Source organism: Petromyzon marinus, unplaced genomic scaffold, assembly GCF_048934315.1.
Source record: "Petromyzon marinus isolate PM22_M1 ecotype Great Lakes invasive population unplaced genomic scaffold, UKy_Petmar_22M1.pri1.0 PM_G_Scaffold_14, whole genome shotgun sequence".
Lineage (NCBI taxonomy): Eukaryota > Metazoa > Chordata > Hyperoartia > Petromyzontiformes > Petromyzontidae > Petromyzon > Petromyzon marinus.
The window spans coordinates 2,296,975-2,316,959 of NW_027422695.1; the positions used below are offsets into that span (position 1 = coordinate 2,296,975).

At 43.1% G+C, this 19,985-nt stretch overlaps 1 protein-coding gene across 1 annotated transcript; it reads left to right on the plus strand.

Moving 5' to 3' along the window:
* Positions 1-3,793: 3,793 nt before the first annotated feature.
* LOC142910248 (uncharacterized) lies at positions 3,794-7,253 on the plus strand. The gene is made up of 3 exons (XM_076059953.1): positions 3,794-3,856; positions 4,997-5,870; positions 7,245-7,253. The coding sequence occupies exons 2-3, from the start codon at positions 5,007-5,009 to the stop codon at positions 7,251-7,253; spliced, it is 873 nt and encodes a 290-aa protein (XP_075916068.1). The 5' UTR covers positions 3,794-3,856; positions 4,997-5,006.
* The last annotated feature ends 12,732 nt before the right edge of the window (positions 7,254-19,985 follow it).

A 19,985-nucleotide genomic window follows, 5' to 3' on the forward strand; every position in this document is an offset into this window, starting at 1 on the left:
CTTCCATTAAAATTATAGACTGATCATTTCTTTGTCAGTGGGCAAACGTACAAAATCAGCAGGGGATCAAATACTTTTTACCCTCACTGTATGTGTGTATCTCTCTCTGTGTGTCTCCATGTGATCTCTCTCTGTCTATGTGTCTCCGTGTCTGTGTTTTGTCTCTCTTTCAAATTGAGCAATCTTTGGAAGAACGTTATCAACCAGGTGGGGTGTTGACTCTTATGTTGGCCGACTGTGTTGTAATGCATTACATTTCTATTCTAGATTTTAAAGCTTTCGTGACTGCTAGGATCCATACTCTTTGGTTCTATTGGGTAAAGTCACGTAGGTAAAAAATAAAATAACAAAAATCACGACGTTTCGGCCACAACACAAGCGGCCTTCATCAGGTGAAGGGACGAGACTGTCTGGAGGACAGCGCTGGAGTGGAAAAAGCCACGCGCAGATCACGACCTTTAAGCTGTGAGAGAAGAAACAAATCGCCTTTACAAAGGAATTAGCATATAATTTAGCATTGAAATGGCTCATTGAAATAGCTAAGTTAAAGTATACACATCGGCAGAGGCACCCCTTGACAAAGGAATTAGCATAGAATTTAGCATTGAAATAGCTGAGTGATTAGCTTGTAACTGGTCACAGAAATAGCTATGTTAAAGTCAGAGCATATACATTCACCGAGGCACCTAGTACCAATCAAACAGGAGAATTTAGCGAAACACAACCACGCTCAGACCGCGGACCTTTAAACTGTGTGCGAGCAAACAAGGTGTCCTGACAAAGAAATTAGCATAAAAATTAGCATTTGATTGGCCGATTTTAGAAAAGAGGTGTTGTACGTGCCGGTGGACTTGCCGTTTGGCGCGGGGGGGGGGGAGAGTTTACCTATTGATGGTGTGAAAAGGGAATTTATAAGAGCTGCGAAAGTTTGGGGTACCACTACTTAAAAAATATACTGTACCATTGAAATTAGTTTAATGTTTAGTTCGATTTAGAACATCTTTCCAATCGTTGCTAAATTTGAAACCATCTTCTCGGTTGAAATTGTGTCTGTGTTTGTAGATCTGAATTGCCTCGTGAACAAATCTCTGATAAAAACCCGTGGGTTTGCAAAGAACCTTGGTATCGCAGAAAATTATATCGTGATCACCCACAGCGTTGTAACAGTGATCAGCCACGGCAGAAGAATTCGTTTTGCCGTGTTTCAAATCTGATTTGTGCTCGCGAATTCGGTCAGAGACATGTCGCTTTGTCTTCCCGATATAGCAATCACCGCAGGTACAACTCAATTTGTAAACCCCGGGGTACTGTAAGTCAGGAATGACATCCTTCACGGATGGGATCAGATCACGAATTTTGTGTACTGTATTGGACCGGACCTGGATCTTGTGTTTGTTTAGAATTTTGGAAATCTTTTTAGTAACGCCTGCTATATATGGTAGTGTGGTGGTTTTGACCGGAGTATCAAGTGGTTGTTTCTGTATGGAGGGAGAAACAGCTTGGCGGATGGTACGGTCAGAGTAACCATTCCTTTTGAGGGCCAGGTGTACATGTTTTAATTCACTGGTCAGGTGGTGTTGGTCCGAAATGCAATGAGCCCTATGGTATAAAGTTTTGATGAGAGAATTCTTTTTGGCTGGGTGGTGGTGGGAATCAGGTTTCAAGTAGGAATCTGTGTGGGTGGGTTTCCTGTAGACAGAATGCCCCAATGAGCCATCAGGTCTCCTCTCAAACAGAACATCTAAGAATGGTAGCTTGCCATCTTTCTCCACTTCCATGGTGAATTTGATGGCGGGATGTTTAGAATTGATGTGGTGTAGGAAAAGGTTCAGAGCTGGGAGGCCATGTGGCCAAATGACGAAAGTGTCATCCACATATCTCTTCCACAGGGAAGGTCTGAGGGTGGAAGTCTGGATGGCGTCTGATTCAAATTTCTCCATGAAAATATTGGCTATAACTGGTGATAAGGGGGATCCTATGGGGGTACCCTCATTTTGTTTGTAGAAGGAGCCATTCCAAGTAAAGTAGGTATTGTTGAGGCAGTGCCTAACCAGTGCAGGTGTGTCGGGGTCTAGTCCATGGACCAAATTTTCAATAATTTCAATGGTATCAGGCACTGGGACCTTGGTGAACAAAGAGACCACATCGAAGCTGACAAGGATATCGTCAGGGGACAGTACAACGTCTTTTACCTACGTGACCTTACCCAATAGAACCAAAGAGTATGGATCCTTGCAGTCACGAAAGCTTTAAATCTAGAAGTGTACACACACAGTGTATACACACACAGTGTACACACACACACACTGTACACACACACAGTGTACACACACAGTGTACACACACACAGTGTACACACACAGTGTACACAGTGTATACACACAGTGTACACACACACAGTGTACACACACACAGTACACACACAGTATACACAGACACACAGTGTATACACACAGTGTACACACACACACAGTGTATACACAATAATGTCCACGTAGTAGTTGTAGCTGAGCCCACGCACCCAAGGGAGCGAGCAATGAAAATGAATCTAAATCAACTTAAACTCCAACCCCGCTCTCTGACGTCACCACTCAGCATTACTTCATCGGCGTGAAACGCCAGGGTGAGGTGTACCTCGCTAGTGACGTCATGTCACCAAGGTATTCCACCGCGCTCTTGAGCGTGACATCACCTCTGCTTGGGTCACTGCCACTGCCAGTGCCAATCCTTTCTAGATTTAAAGCTTTCGTGACTGCTAGGATCCATACTCTTTGGTTCTATTGGGTAAAGTCACGTAGGTGAAAATAAAATAACAAAAGAAATAACAAAAGAAACGTCGTGATTTTTTTGTTATTTTATTTTTACCTACGTGACTTTACCCAATAGAACCAAAGAGTATGGATCCTAGCAGTCACGAAAGCTTTAAATCTAGAATTGATAACCTCTATGGGGAGGGTTTTCACCTATCTGTTAGAGCTTTTAACAGACAACGGGACAAGAAGTCGCAACTCATCGAGACGCTGACCTTCCTCAAAAGATGCCGCGATCACAAGCTTAAAGGTCGTGATCTAAGCGTGGCTTCTCCCACTCCAGCGCTGTCCTCCAGACAGTCTCATCCCTTCACCTGATGAAGGCCGCTTGTGTTCTGGCCGAAACGTCGTGATTTTTTGTTATTTTATTTTCACCTACGTGACTTTACCCAATTGAACCAAAGAGCATAGTGCCAATCCTTATTTGGGCAAAGCTACGCCCAGTGACTGGCGGTTCATTAACATAATGTGTTCGTTAAAGCCGTCGCGAGTTTATTGCGACGGGTTCATTGCCCACGACATATGGGACGAGTAACATTAACATAATTTATTTATTCTCTAATTTATTTAGCTATGGAGCCGCTCATTGTGGGAGGAGCGTGTCTCGTACTCCGGATGTGACGTCACGCCCCTGCTGCCGCGTGACGTCACTAGGTAACAGGAAGCTATCGCTTCCTGCACTGAAATCCGAGGTGAGAAATTCTCATTGCGATTGTGGTGGTGGTTGTTGTTGTTTACCGAGGTAGAGCCTCGCTCTCTCTCGTAGGGATGTCAGTTGAGTAGCAGCGAGCATGGGAATCAATGTCCAGGTTGGAACTTTACAACGTGGGGCCTAGCCACGCGGGGCCTTGCCTCCTGCCCTCGCCTGATTGCGTTTACTTAAATTATCTCGCTTAAGTTTAATTTGTCTTCACCCGGCTCGCCACTTTGTAACTTTGTTTTATTGTAAATATTCATGCAGTTTTTATTTTTTTCACCAGGCCAAGCCCGCTTGAGCTGCTATACCGCTCTTGTTATCAGAAGCGACCTGCCCACAACAACACAAGGTGAGGCTTTGTCAACGTGTGTGAATGTTTTGACTTAAAACTTTGGTGACTGCAGGAATTAATATTCTTGGTTCTTTCGGTAAAGTCACGTAGATAGAAAATTAAATAAAAATAACAATAAAAATAATTAAAACATTGTAAATAAAGCAAAAAAACTCACGTCGTTTTGATCGCAACACAAGTAATCTTTATTTAATGTAATTGTATTATCTGTTATTGTTATTTTCTATCTTCGTAACTTTACCAAAAGAAACAAGAATACGTGTGTCAATGTCTATCGGTCAAAGACGCTAAACGGAGGGACCCGCAAACTCCAAATATACAGCAGGCGTCAGGGTCGGGATCGAACCCACGACTTCCTGTATACCAGGTGAGGTAGTTAACATCTCACCACGGAGAGAGACACGCAAACTCCAGTTAGCCTCGGCTGTGTTCGTTGATCCTCAATTAATTACTTGGTGGAGTGAGGAAGCATTCATGCCAAGCAGATGAAGGTGGCCAGGCGTGATTCTAGACACGCCACCGCCTGTTTACCCAGTGACAGTGTACAGTTTGTGTTTGCAGTAACGTCTATTAACTCTGTTGAACACGGAGGTTATAGCATAACAATAGTTTACTTTTGTTTTCCTCTGGAACTCTTTATAAGAATGGAAACAGGAAGTTAACACAGCACACACGTGCAGCTGAAGTCAGAACTGTTCATCCCAGCATTCAAGGACATCTGAGCCTGGATTCACACATCTAAGTTGCGATTGAACATTAATTTATGCATTTCTGCCTAACGCAAATAGTATTGTTTTCAACACCCTTTGCTATGTCAGCTGAATTTAGCTCTCATATATTCCTTTTGTAGCCAGACAGCCGAAATTGTGTGCTCGGAGTTTTTGGTGAACATTCATTTTGAAGATACGAGGGCTCCCAAGCATGTTTATAACCATTTGCCTTCTCATTGTGTGCCATAACAGCCCGTGTGATGAATTTGGGAAACGTTTTACTACATCATGAATATATGAATATAGACGTGTAAGTCACATGTGACTATATATGCATTCCTCTGTGCCTCGATACTGACGTGTAGATGGTGTGGATATTATTTTTTTCTGTCTCCAGCTGACGCTTCCTCTGACGCTTCCTCCGCAGAATTGGTCTGATGGAGCAAATGCACTCAGCGCAGCTCGGTAGGACAAGGCTCCAATGCGACCGGTGTGCATACAGCACGGATCGTACTGGAGATTTCACACAGCACGAGAGAACTCACACAGGAGAGAAACCCTTCAAGTGCAGTGTGTGTGGGAAGGCATTTGCACGTTCATTTACTCTTGTAGAACACCAGAGAACACACACGGGAGAGAAACCCTTCGAGTGCAGTGTGTGTGGGAAGGCGTTTGCACGTTCATCTACTCTTGTAGAACACCAGAGAACACACACGGGGGAGAAACCCTTCAAGTGCACTGTGTGTGGGAAGGCGTTTGCACATTCATCTACTCTTGTAGCACACCAGAGAACACACACGGGAGAGAAACCCTTCAAGTGCATTGTGTGTGGAAAGGTGTTTGGATATTCATCTGCTCTTGTAATACACCAGAGAACACACACGGGAGAGAAACCCTTCAAGTGCAGTGTGTGCGTGAAGGCGTTTGCACGTTCATCTCTTCTTGTAGAACACCAGAGAACTCACACAGGAGAGAAACCCTTCTGGTGCAGTGTGTGTGGGAAGGCGTTTGCACAGCAACCACATCTTCAAGTACACCAGAGAACACAAAAGCATCAGAAGATCCACAAGGAGTGGAGTCTGAAATCAGCTTGTGAAAGTCAAAGTGCCGCAATGAGCCCATCCCTCATGAAACACGAACCGGAAGAAAATCCCAGCTTGGACACTTTTAAAGGTATCGAGGTGAAATATGAAGAGGTGATGGTGAAGAGGGAAGAAGTGATGGTGAAGAGGGAAGAAGTGATGGTGAAGAGGGAAGAGGTAATGGTGAAGAGGGAAGAAGTGATGGTGAAGAGGGAAGAGGTGATGGTGAAATGTGAAGAAGTGAAGGTGAAATGTGAAGATGAAGATTCAACTCCAAAATGGGACCTTCACATCGACAGAGGCAACGTGAAGCAGGAGGAGAATTCTGACTGTGAGGCAGAGCGAGGCAACTCCCAGCAGTTTGTGGAAGTGGAGGTGTGGGTGGACTTCCTAGACAATACAAAGTCAAGTGGAGACCCGGTAGATGTGTAAGCCAGAGACGATGTCGCTCCAATAGATGCACCTTTGTCACAGGCCTTTAATGACAAGAATGTGAAGTTGAACACTCAGCTCCTAGGTTCAACCTGCAGAGTAAGGGCGGCCAGTCTTTGTGGACCTGTGGGTTGGGTCAATCTCTCACCAGGAGCGAGAGACAATAAGCTCCCAAGCATTCACGATGTTCTCATGATAATTGCTTTTACACGGTGCTTGCAATTTTGTTCATATGCCTGTCAATAATTACGAATGAATACTTGTCTGTGCGTATTTTAAATGTTATTCTTTTATAAGGTGATGTTGATATCGAAAACTGACACATAACTGGCATGCCATGAATAGGAAATTAACTCTGCTTATTCGAATCAATGTATTCATATATGTTGATAAACTGTTTCAAGCAGATTGTGTCTCTAACGGCGACTACAGGGACCACGTGATTGTTTAAAAATGTCTTTGATTATAACTATAATTGCCTACAATTCGTCATGTGTATCTTATTTAGACTATAATTAATTCACTACCCAAAATGTATTTACTTGAAAACATAGAGCTGATATTTGTAAGCAATGTCTTTATTTATACGTTTGAAAATCTGATGGCTGGCCATGTGGCCAGATGACAAAGGTGTCATCCACGTACCTCTTCCATAAGGTCGGGCGTAGAGTGGCAGTCTGGATGGCGTCAGTTTCAAATTTTTCCATGAATACGTTGGCTACAACCGGAGATAGGGGGAGCCCATTGGGGTGCCCTCAGTTTGTTTGTAGAAAGTTCCATTCCAGGTGAAGTATGTGTTGGTTAAGCAATGTCTCACCAGGGGGGGTACATCAGTATGCAGTCCTTGATGAACCAGGTCTTCAATGATAGCGATGGTGTCAGGTACCGGCACTTTGGTGAACAAGGACACCACATCAAAACTGACAAGCAGGTCGTCTGGGGACAGGGAAATGCCTTTGTCGATACCAGGTGAGTAGAATTTAGTACCGCAGAGGTGGTTTTTCCAGTGAAAGGTCGCAGTATATCAGCAAGAAAACGTGCCAGTTTCTAGGTGGGGGAGTTGATAGTAGAGACGATGGGACGAAGGGGTGTATCTTCTTTGTGTATCTTTGGAAGGCCATAAGATGGCAAAATACCCTTTTTGAATGTCTTAATTAAAAGGAGACATGATGGTTCAATGAGCCACTCTGTCTACAGGAAAGCTACCCATACAGATGCTTACTTGAAACCGGATTCCCACCACCATCCATCCCAGAAGAACTCCCTCATCAAGACGCTATACCATAGAGCCCAATGCATTTCCGACCAGGAACACATTACCAGTGAACTCAAGCACGTACACCAGGCTCTCAGGGCTAATTTTTACTCCGACTACACAATCCGCAAAGCCATCACTCCAGTCATGAAGAAGGATCCTCTTGTGGAGCCACTCAAAACCATCACCTTACCCTACATTGCAGGGGTCACTAAAAAGAGCTCCAAAATCCTGAATAAACACAAGATCCAGGTCCGATTCAACACAGTACATAAAATCCGTGATTTAGTTCCATCTGTAAAAGATGCTGTTCCAGACATACAGTACCCGGGCGTTTACAAACTAAAGTGCCTCTGTGGTAGTAGCTACATTGGAGAAACCCAACGACATATCTCGGACCGCATCCGCGGACATAAAGCAGACTTGAAACACGGTAGAACGAACTCCTCTGCCGTGGCAGATCACTGTTATAATTCAGTGGGCTCACATGACATTGACTTCTCCAAGACGGAGGTTCTTTGCAAACCAACCGGCTACCATGAGAGATTCGTTCATGAGGCCATTCACATATACAAGCACAGAGACAATTTCAACCGAGAAGATGGATTCTGGCTTAGTAACCATTGGAAAGATGTTTTAAACCATTTCCGTTCTTAATTAATTGTATTTTACGATGGCCTTCAGACTGCAGCTCTTTCGCCAGCATTGACTCTTAATACCTCTCACACCACGGTTAATGGTATGGTTTACAACATGGAGTATAATAGCGCCTCGCAGCTGTCTCTCTCCCCCTCCTCTGTTCCGACCATGGATGAACTCGTCCGTCTGAACGGGGCCCGTAGCTATCCGTGTTGCTAAAGTTGAGGGTAAGAATCCACCCAATTTTTCGCCATATAGCATTGTGATATATAACGACTTATTGTTGGTAGCTTAGCTGATTGGAGAATATAGAGTTTATTGATAACATTAAGGTAATTTCTATTTTAGTTTTTTATTGGTGCACTATATAGTATTCATTATATATTGTATTGTATACCCAGTTACTGTGAATAGCTCAGATGTGTAGGCCTTGACTTCAACATAGCCATTTCTGTGACCAGTCACTAGCTAATCACTCGGTTATTTCAATGCTAAATTCGCCTAGTTATTTCAATGCTAAATTCTCCTGTTTGATTTGTACTAGGTGCCTCGGTGAATGTGTATGCTCTGACTTTAACATAGCTATTTCTGTGACCAGTTACAAGCTAATCACTCAGCTATTTCAATGCTAAATTCTATGCTAATTCCTTTGTCAAGGGGTGCCTCTGCGGATGTGTATGCTTTAACTTAGCTATTTCAATGCTAAATTCTATGCTAATTCCTTTGTCAAGGGGTGCCTCTGCGGAAATGTATGCTTTAACTTTAACATAGCCATTTCTGTGACCAGTCACAAGCTAATCACTCAGCCATTTCAATGCTAAATTATATGCTAATTCCTTTGTCAAGGCGCTTTGTTTCTTCTCACACAGCTTAAAGGTCGTGATCTGAGCGTGGCTTTTTCACTCCAGCGCTGTCCTACCAGACAGTCTCGTCCCTTCACCTGATGAATGCCGCTTGTGTTGTGGCCGAAACGTCGTGAGAATATTATTGTGTTATTTTATTTTATCAATTTATTATTTTATTCTCATTCTACGTGACTTTACCGAAAGAACCAAAGAAGATGAACCAAGAATATAATTCATTGTTCGTTATGTTCGTGTTACATTTTAAACAGAAAATGTTTACGTTTGCGGGACCTCTTTAGCCCAGAATTAAAATGGTGACAGAGAAAGGGATGTGGCGTGAACACCTACACACACTCGGTGTACACACACACAGAGTGTACACACACAGAGAAAGGGACGTGGCGTGAACACCTGCCTATAAACAACCAGCAGCAGCAGTGGCTGTGAAGGTGTTGATCTGACTGGTGTCAGAACATCACAACAACAACAACCACCACCACCAGGGTGAGGGGGGGTGGTGAAGGGTGGTGGGGATGGTGGGGGGGACTCCCCGGGACTGCCAGGTGGTGGCCTGTGTCTGTGTGTGTGTACACACACAGACACAGTGTACACACACAGTGTACACATACACATTGTGTACACACACATTGTGTACACACACAGTGTACACACTGTGCACACACTGCACACACACACAGTGTACACACACAGTGTACACACACACAGAGTATACACACAGTGTACACACACAGACACAGTGTACACACAGACACTGTACACACACACAGTGTACACACAGACACATTGTGTACACAGTGTACACACAGACACATCGTGTACACACACAGTGTATACACACACAGTGTATACACACACACATTTTGTACACACACACAGAGTGTACACACACAGTGTATACACACACAGTGTACACACACACACAGTGTATACACAATAATGTCCACTTTGTTGTAGTAGCTGAGCCCACGCACCCAAGGGAGGGAGCAATTAAAATGAATCTAAAGCAACTTAAACTCCAACCCCGCTCTGTGACGTCACCACTCAGCATTACTTCGTCGTGAAACGCCAGGGGGAGGTGTACCTCGCTAGTGACGTCATGTCACCAAGGTATTACACCGCGCTCTTGAGCGTGACGTCACCTCCGTTTAGGTCACTGCCGATTGCGTTCCAGTGCCAATCCTTATTTGGGCAAAGCTAGGCCCAGTGACGGCAACTCATTAACATAATGTGTTCGTTAAAGCCGACGAGTTCTTTGCCCACGACACATGGGACGAGTTACATAAGCATTATTTATTTATTTAGTTGCGGAGCCGCTCATTGTGGGAGGAGCGTGTATCGTTCCCCGGATGTGACGTCATGTCACCTGCTGCCGCGTGACGTCACGAGGTAACAGGAAGCTATCGCTTCCTGCACTGAAATCCGAGGTGAGAAATTCTCATTGTGGTTGTTGTGGTGGTGGTTGTTGTTGTTTACCAAGGTAGAGCCTCGCTCTCTCTCGTAGGGATGTCAATTGAGTAGCAGCGAGCATGGGAATCGATGTCCAGGTTGGAACTTTACAACGCGAGGCCTAGCCACGCGGGGCCTTGCCTCCTGCCCTCGCCTGATTGCATTCACTTTAATTATCTCGCTTAATATTCATATTCTTAGTTTTTTCGGTAAAGTCACGTTGAAGAGAAACAACAAAATAACAAAATATATATAAAACAATAAAAAATTCTCACGACGTTTCGACCATAACTCAAACGGTCATCATCAGGTGTGTCGGTTTGCATAAATTTATTTTGAAAACGGCATATTTATTTATATATATAAAAATAACGTTTGCGTCACGCGCAACGATGGCAGTTTGCCAGGACTAGTCCATCTATTTTTTGAAAAGAGGAGGGGGGAGACGAAATTTGTTTTTATGTATGCTGTCTGAAAGGCACTGTAAGCGTGAACAATCAATCAAGAACTGAAATGATTTATCAAATCTTTCCAATGATTGCTAAGATAGAATCCATCTTCTCGGTTGAAATTGTCTCTGTGTTTGTATATGTGGATAGCCTCATGAACGAATCTCTCATGGAAGCCAGATGGCTTACAAAGAACCTCCGTCTTGGAAAAGTCAATGGCATGTGAGCCTACTGAATTAGAACAATGATCTGCTACGGCCGAGGTGTTGGTCCTACCGTGTTTAAGGTCTGCTTTATGTTCACGAATGCGGTCCGAGATATGGCGTTTGGTTTCTCCAATGTAACTACTACCACAGAGGCAACTTAGTTTGTAGACACCAGGGTATTGTATGTCCGGAATCACATCTTTTACAGACGGAACCAGATCACGGATTTTATGTAATGTGTTGAAACGGACCTGGATCTTGTGTTTATTCAAGATTTTGGAGATCTTTTTTGTGATCCCAGCAATGTAGGGTAAAGTGATGGTTTTGAAAGGCTCCTCAAGAGGGTTCTTCTTCATGGTTTGAGTGATAGCTTTGCGGATTGTATAGTCGGAGTAACCATTAGCCCTAAGAGCTTGGTGTACGTGCTTGAGTTCACTGCTTATGTGTTCCTGGTCGGATATGCATTGGGCTCTATGATACAGAGTCTTGATGAGAGAATTCTTCTGTGATGGATGGTGGTGGGAATCCGGTTTCAGATAAGCATCCGTATGGGTAGCTTTCCTGTAGACAGAGTGGCTCATTGAACCATCAGGTCTCTTTTTAATTAGGACATCCAAAAAAGGTATCATGCCATCTATTTCGACTTCCATGGTAAATCTGATGGCTGGGTGTATGGAATTGATGTGGTCGAAGAATTTGTCTAGAGCAGGCCGGCCATGTGGCCAGATGACAAAAGTGTCATCCACGTACCTCTTCCATAAGGTTGGGCGCAGAGTGGCAGTCTGGATGGCGTCAGTCTCAAATTTCTCCATGAAAATGTTAGCTATAACTGGAGAAAGGGGGGAGCCCATTGGGGTGCCCTCAGTTTGTTTGTAGAAAGTTCCATTCCAAGTGAAGTATGTATTGGTTAAACAGTGTCTCACCAGGGGGGGTACCTCAGTGTTTAGTCCTTGATGAACCAAGTCTTCAATGATTGCAATGGTGTCAGGTACAGGAACCTTGGTGAATAAGGAAACTACATCAAAACTGACAAGCAGGTCGTCTGGGGACAGGGAAATACCCTTGATTGTTGATACCAGGTGAGTAGAATTTTGTACCGCAGAGGTGGTCTTTCCAGTGAAAGGACGCAGGATTTCAGACAAAAAACGAGCTAGTTTGTAGGTGGGGGAGCTGATAGTAGAGACTATGGGACGAAGAGGTGTATCAACTTTATGTATTTTTGGTAAGCCGTATAATCTTGGTGGCCTGGCAGCAGAAGGTTTCAACGAAAACTGTTTAGATTGATCAATTAATGCGGTTGAATCAGAAATTATTTGTTGGTTTGTGTGACGAGGCTGTTGGTGGGATCTCTTTTTATTTTTGTATAACTACCATCGTCGAGTAATTCTTTAATTTTGTTGTTGTATTCTATTTTATCCATGATAACAGTAGCATTGCCTTTGTCAGCTGAGAGAACTACAATATCATTCCTCTTTTTTAATTTATATAATTCAAAACGCTCATCTTTGCTGAGGTTGCTAGCTGGCATCTTAGCGTTTTTGAGGGTTGCAGCGATTTCAGATCTTGCTACGTCTGCAGCGATGTGACCCAGGCCCTTGAGAGCAACGTCTACTTGGGCAATTATATCATTAACTGGTATGTGTTTAGGTGTGACTGCAAAGTTTAGACCTTTAGCTAAAACGGATTTCAGACCATCGGAAATAGAACTGTTACTGCGATTAATTACGACTTTATTAACGTCTAACTTTTTGGTGTGTGGGTCCGGTCTTTTGTTTAAGAGGAGGTTAAATTTGGAAATCAGGTTTTCCTTACATTTGGTCGACATAGTAGCAGCTGAAGAGGCAGTCATATTGTCTACATGTTCCCAATCCGATGTGGACATTATTGCCGTCAATGATAAGTGTGATTTGTAGAGTGTCTTGTCTAACTGATCTAGTTCTGTGCGTATAAGTCTGATTTTTTCTGAGATAAGAGCTAAGCTAGTTTTGAAAAGAATTCGTTTCGCATTAGAAGAAGTTACAGTAGCAGAGGTGAGTGTAAATGTGATTGGTATTACCCCAGAGTCGCGGCATCTCTTCAGGAAGGTGAGAGACTCGATCAGCTGAGCTTTCTTATCCCGGAGTTTGTTGAAAGATCTTAAAGTTATGTGAAAACCCTCCCCGTAGAGGCGATTAAATTTTGATTTAAAGCTTTCGTGACTGCAGTAATTCATATTCTTAGTTTTTTCGGTAAAGTCACGTTGAAGAGAAACAACAAAATAACAAAATATATATAAAACAATAAAAAATTCTCACGACGTTTCGACCATAACTCAAACGGTCATCATCAGGTGTGTCGGTTTGCATAAATTTATTTTGAAAACGGCATATTTATTTATATATATAAAAATAACGTTTGCGTCACGCGCAACGATGGCAGTTTGCCAGGACTAGTCCATCTATTTTTTGAAAAGAGGAGGGGGGAGACGAAATTTGTTTTTATGTATGCTGTCTGAAAGGCACTGTAAGCGTGAACAATCAATCAAGAACTGAAATGATTTATCAAATCTTTCCAATGATTGCTAAGATAGAATCCATCTTCTCGGTTGAAATTGTCTCTGTGTTTGTATATGTGGATAGCCTCATGAACGAATCTCTCATGGAAGCCAGATGGCTTACAAAGAACCTCCGTCTTGGAAATCGCCTCTACGGGGAGGGTTTTCACATAACTTTAAGATCTTTCAACAAACTCCGGGATAAGAAAGCTCAGCTGATCGAGTCTCTCACCTTCCTGAAGAGATGCCGCGACTCTGGGGTAATACCAATCGCATTTACACTCACCTCTGCTACTGTAACTTCTTCTAATGCGAAACGAATTCTTTTCAAAACTAGCTTAGCTCTTATCTCAGAAAAAATCAGACTTATACGCACAGAACTAGATCAGTTAGACAAGACACTCTACAAATCACACTTATCATTGACGGCAATAATGTCCACATCGGATTGGGAACATGTAGACAATATGACTGCCTCTTCAGCTGCTACTATGTCGACCAAATGTAAGGAAAACCTGATTTCCAAATTTAACCTCCTCTTAAACAAAAGACCGGACCCACACACCAAAAAGTTAGACGTTAATAAAGTCGTAATTAATCGCAGTAACAGTTCTATTTCCGATGGTCTGAAATCCGTTTTAGCTAAAGGTCTAAACTTTGCAGTCACACCTAAACACATACCAGTTAATGATATAATTGCCCAAGTAGACGTTGCTCTCAAGGGCCTGGGTCACATCGCTGCAGATGTAGCAAGATCTGAAATCGCTGCAACCCTCAAAAACGCTAAGATGCCAGCTAGCAACCTCAGCAAAGATGAGCGTTTTGAATTATATAAATTAAAAAAGAGGAATGATATTGTAGTTCTCTCAGCTGACAAAGGCAATGCTACTGTTATCATGGATAAAATAGAATACAACAACAAAATTAAAGAATTACTCGACGATGGTAGTTATACAAAAATAAAAAGAGATCCCACCAACAGCCTCGTCACACAAACCAACAAAATAATTTCTGATTCAACCGCATTAATTGATCAATCTAAACAGTTTTCGTTGAAACCTTCTGCTGCCAGGCCACCAAGATTATACGGCTTACCAAAAATACATAAAGTTGATACACCTCTTCGTCCCATAGTCTCTACTATCAGCTCCCCCACCTACAAACTAGCTCGTTTTTTGTCTGAAATCCTGCGTCCTTTCACTGGAAAGACCACCTCTGCGGTACAAAATTCTACTCACCTGGTATCAACAATCAAGGGTATTTCCCTGTCCCCAGACGACCTGCTTGTCAGTTTTGATGTAGTTTCCTTATTCACCAAGGTTCCTGTACCTGACACCATTGCAATCATTGAAGACTTGGTTCATCAAGGACTAAACACTGAGGTACCCCCCCTGGTGAGACACTGTTTAACCAATACATACTTCACTTGGAATGGAACTTTCTACAAACAAACTGAGGGCACCCCAATGGGCTCCCCCCTTTCTCCAGTTATAGCTAACATTTTCATGGAGAAATTTGAGACTGACGCCATCCAGACTGCCACTCTGCGCCCAACCTTATGGAAGAGGTACGTGGATGACACTTTTGTCATCTGGCCACATGGCCGGCCTGCTCTAGACAAATTCTTCGACCACATCAATTCCATACACCCAGCCATCAGATTTACCATGGAAGTCGAAATAGATGGCATGATACCTTTTTTGGATGTCCTAATTAAAAAGAGACCTGATGGTTCAATGAGCCACTCTGTCTACAGGAAAGCTACCCATACGGATGCTTATCTGAAACCGGATTCCCACCACCATCCATCACAGAAGAATTCTCTCATCAAGACTCTGTATCATAGAGCCCAATGCATATCCGACCAGGAACACATAAGCAGTGAACTCAAGCACGTACACCAAGCTCTTAGGGCTAATGGTTACTCCGACTATACAATCCGCAAAGCTATCACTCAAACCATGAAGAAGAACCCTCTTGAGGAGCCTTTCAAAACCATCACTTTACCCTACATTGCTGGGATCACAAAAAAGATCTCCAAAATCTTGAATAAACACAAGATCCAGGTCCGTTTCAACACATTACATAAAATCCGTGATCTGGTTCCGTCTGTAAAAGATGTGATTCCGGACATACAATACCCTGGTGTCTACAAACTAAGTTGCCTCTGTGGTAGTAGTTACATTGGAGAAACCAAACGCCATATCTCGGACCGCATTCGTGAACATAAAGCAGACCTTAAACACGGTAGGACCAACACCTCGGCCGTAGCAGATCATTGTTCTAATTCAGTAGGCTCACATGCCATTGACTTTTCCAAGACGGAGGTTCTTTGTAAGCCATCTGGCTTCCATGAGAGATTCGTTCATGAGGCTATCCACATATACAAACACAGAGACAATTTCAACCGAGAAGATGGATTCTATCTTAGCAATCATTGGAAAGATTTGATAAATCATTTCAGTTCTTGATTGATTGTTCACGCTTACAGTGCCTTTCAGACAGCATACATAAAAACAAATTTCGTCTCCCCCCTCCTCTTTTCAAAAAATAGATGGACTAGTCCTGGCAAACTGCCATCGTTGCGCGTGACGCAAACGTTATTTATATATATATAAATAAATATGCCGTTTTCAAAATAAATTTATGCAAACCGACACACCTGATGATGACCGTTTGAGTTATGGTCGAAACGTCGTGAGAATTTTTTATTGTTTTATATATATTTTGTTATTTTGTTGTTTCTCTTCAACGTGACTTTACCGAAAAAACTAAGAATATGAATTACTGCAGTCACGAAAGCTTTAAATCAAAATTTTATCTCGCTTAAGTTTAATTTGTCTTCACCCGGCTCGCCACTTTGTAACTTTGTTTTATTGTCAATATTCACGCAGTTTTTATTTTCGTTCTTTTGTTAGCAGGCCAAGCCCGCTTGAGCTGCTATACCGCTCTTGTTATCAGAAGCGACCTGCCCACAACAACACAAGGTGAGGCTTTGTCAACGTGTGTGAATGTTTTGACTTAAAACTTTGGTGACTGCAGGAATTTGATATTCTTGGTTCTTTCGGTAAAGTCACGTAGATAGAAAATAAAATTAAAATAACATAACAAACGTAAAAAATAGAAAATAAAGCAAAAAAACCCACGTTTTGATCGCAACACAAGTAGTCTTTATTTAATGTAATTGTATTATCTGTTATTGTTATTTTCTATCTACGTAACTTTACAGAAAGAACCAAGAATACGTGTGTCAATGTCTATCGGTCAAAGACGCTAAACGGAGTGACGCGCAAACTCCAAATATACAGCAGGCGTCAGGGTCGGGATCGAACCCACGACTTCCTGTATACCACGTGAGGTAGTTAACATCTCACCACGGAGAGAGACACGGAAACTCCAGTTAGCCTCGGCTATGTTCGTTGATCCTCAATTAATTACTTGGTGGAGTGAGGAAGCATTAATGCTGAGCAGATGAAGGTGGCCAGGCATGGTTCTGGACATGCCACCGCCTCTTGACCTGTGCCAGTGTGTGACAGTGTCAAGTTTGTGTTTGCAGTAAAGTCTATGCTAAATTAGCCTGTTATGTAAACCCCTTTGTCAAGGTGCCTCACTTCTCTCAACCAGCTTAAAAGACTCTGCGAATCTTAGCAGCGTTCATTGTAGCTCTGTCGTCCCGACAGGTCTGTTCCTTTCACCTGAAGAAGGCCACTTGTGTTGTGGCCGAAACGTCGTGAGAATTTTATTGTTTTATTTTATTATTTTCTCATTCTACGTGACTTTACCAAAAGAACCAAAGAAGATCTATTAACTCTGTTGAACACGGAAGTTATATCAAAACAATAGTTTATTTTTGTTTTCCTCTGGCACTCTTTGTAAGAATGGAAACAGGAGGTGAACACAGCACACACATTCAGCTGAAGTCGGAACTGTTCATCCCAGCATTTAAGGACATCTGAGCCTGGATTCACACCTCTAAGTTGCGATTGAACATTAATTTATGAATTTCTGCATAACACAAATAGTATTGTTTTCAACACCCTTTGCTAGGTCAGCTGAATTTAGCTCTCATAAATATTCCTTTTGTAGCCAGTCAGCCGAAATTGTGTGCTCGGAGTTTTGGGTGAACATTCATTTTGAAGATACGAGGGCTTCCAGGCATGTTTATAACCATTTGCCCTCTCATTGTGTGCCATAACAGCCTGTGTGATGAATTTGGGAAACGTTTTTACTACATCATGAATATATGAATAAGTATAGACGTGTAAGTCACATGTTACACTATATATGCATTCCTCTGTGCCTCGATACTGTCGTGTAGATGGTGTGGATATTATTTTTTTCTGTCTGCAGCTGACGCTTCGTCTGACGCTTCCTCTGCAAAATTGGTCTGATGGAGCAAATGCACTCAGCGCAGCTCGGTAGGACAAGGCAACAATGCGACCGGTGTGCATACAGCACGGATCGGACTGGAGATTTCACACGGCACAAGAGAACTCACACGGGAGAGAAACCCTTCAAGTGCACTGTGTGTGGGAAGGCGTTTTTACGGTCATCTGTTGTTAAAAAACACCAGAGAACACACACAGGAGAGAAACCCTTCAAGTGTATTTTGTGCGGGATGATGTTTGCACAGTCATCAAATCTTCAAGTACACCAGAGAACACACACAGGAGAGAAACCCTTCAGGTGCACTCTGTGTGGGATGGCGTTTGCACAGTCATCACATCTTAAAGTACACCAGAGGACACACACAGGAGAGAAACCCTTCAGGTGCACTCTGCAAGAAGGTGTTTGCACATTCATAAAATCTTCAAGTACACCAGAGAACACAGAAGCATCAGAAGATCCGCAAGGAGTGGAGTCTGAAATCGGCTTGTGAAAGTCAAAGTGCCGCAATGAGCCCATCCCTCATGAAACACAAACCGGAAGAAAATCCCAGCGTGGACACTTTTAAAGGTATCGAGGTGAAATATGAAGAGGTGATGGTGAAGAGGGAAGAAGTGATGGTGAAAAGCGAAGAAGTGAAGGTGAAATGTGAAGATGAAGATTCAACTCCAAAATGGGACCTTCACATCGATGGAGGAAACGTGAAGTAGGAAGGAGAATTCTGACTGTGAGGCAGAGTGAGGCAACTCCCAGCAGTTTGTGGAAGTGGAGGTGTGGGTGGACTTCCTCCGAGACAATCCAAAGTCAAGTGGAGACCCGGTAGATGTGTAAGCCAGAGACGATGTCGCTCCAATAGATGCACCTTTGTCAGAGGCCTTTAATGACAAGAATGTGAAGTTGAACACTCAGCTCCAAGGTTCAACTTGCAGAGTAAGAGCGGCCAGTCTTTGTGGACCTGTGGGTTGGGTCAATCTCTCACCAGGAGCGAGAACCAATAAGCTCCCAAGCATTCACGATGTTCTAATGATAATTGCTTTTACATGGTGCTTACTTAATCGCCTCGGCAACTCGGAGTTTTGTATCTCGTCTGAAACTCTCGAAGAGCATCCCCAAGTTGCAGCTGTCCCTGTGTGGCACAGGGTGGTGGCCCTGCACCGGCCTGCATGTGGACAAGAGCCTGTCAGTAGGGGGGGATGATTGATGCGTCATCTCAGTTGTGTAGTTTGTAGGTAATCTTGATTCGAAGCTGTCGTGACTGCAGGAATCCACACTCTTGAGTTATTTCGGTAAAGTCACCACGTGGGTAGAAACATAACAGGTCACGGCGTTTAGATCGCAACACAAGCAATCGTCATCAGGTGGGACAACCACAGCAAGAGAAACTGCTGAAGTAGTAGGCGCCTACTCCAGCAGTTTCTTCTTCCTGCTGCTGTGCTTGTCCCACCTGATGACGATTGCTTGTGTTGCCATCGAAGTGCCGTGATCTATTATTTGTAGCGTAATGTTTAGAATTTGCGACATTTTGACCCAGACGCCAGCATGCAATGGCCTACTCGTTTTGAATGACGCAACAATAGTACGTTGTACATACACTGTTAAGCAGACGGTGCATATTTGTAAAATTACTTCTTGTTAATGCGATGTAACGTGATGCAGTCAATTTCGCTGCAGTAATTCAATGTTGTTAATATGTCCGTCAATGATTTAGAATGAATACTTGTCTGATTGTGCGCGTGCATGTAACATTTTGTCTGAGGGTCACACATTGAATAAGTGATGTTAGGACAAAGTGCGTGTGTGTTTTGGAAGTAACTCGGGTGAGATCCGTTGTTCTTGTGATACAGGTCAAAGGGTACTTTTGTGTTTCATGAAGCGTCTGCCTCTGAAGCAACTCATTGTCTTTGAAATAGGGAGCACGCTCGGATCATTCATCAGTTACAAGGCATACCACTTGAAAGTTACACGTATAGGAGGAGGTACATTCTCTACAACACGAATTGTAGTTTTGTCTTGCGTGTTGACGTAGATTTTGTCTAGCTAGGACTAGAAATGCTCCTTGCTGATTGACGTCTGGATGTTCGTAACCTTCGGTTGAAGTAAACCCCACTGCTGTTGTTGAGAC

Bases quoted from the DNA above. Each gene is read 5' to 3' on its own strand.
- LOC142910248 (XM_076059953.1), top strand. From the start codon at position 5,007: ATGGAGCAAATGCACTCAGCGCAGCTCGGTAGGACAAGGCTCCAATGC.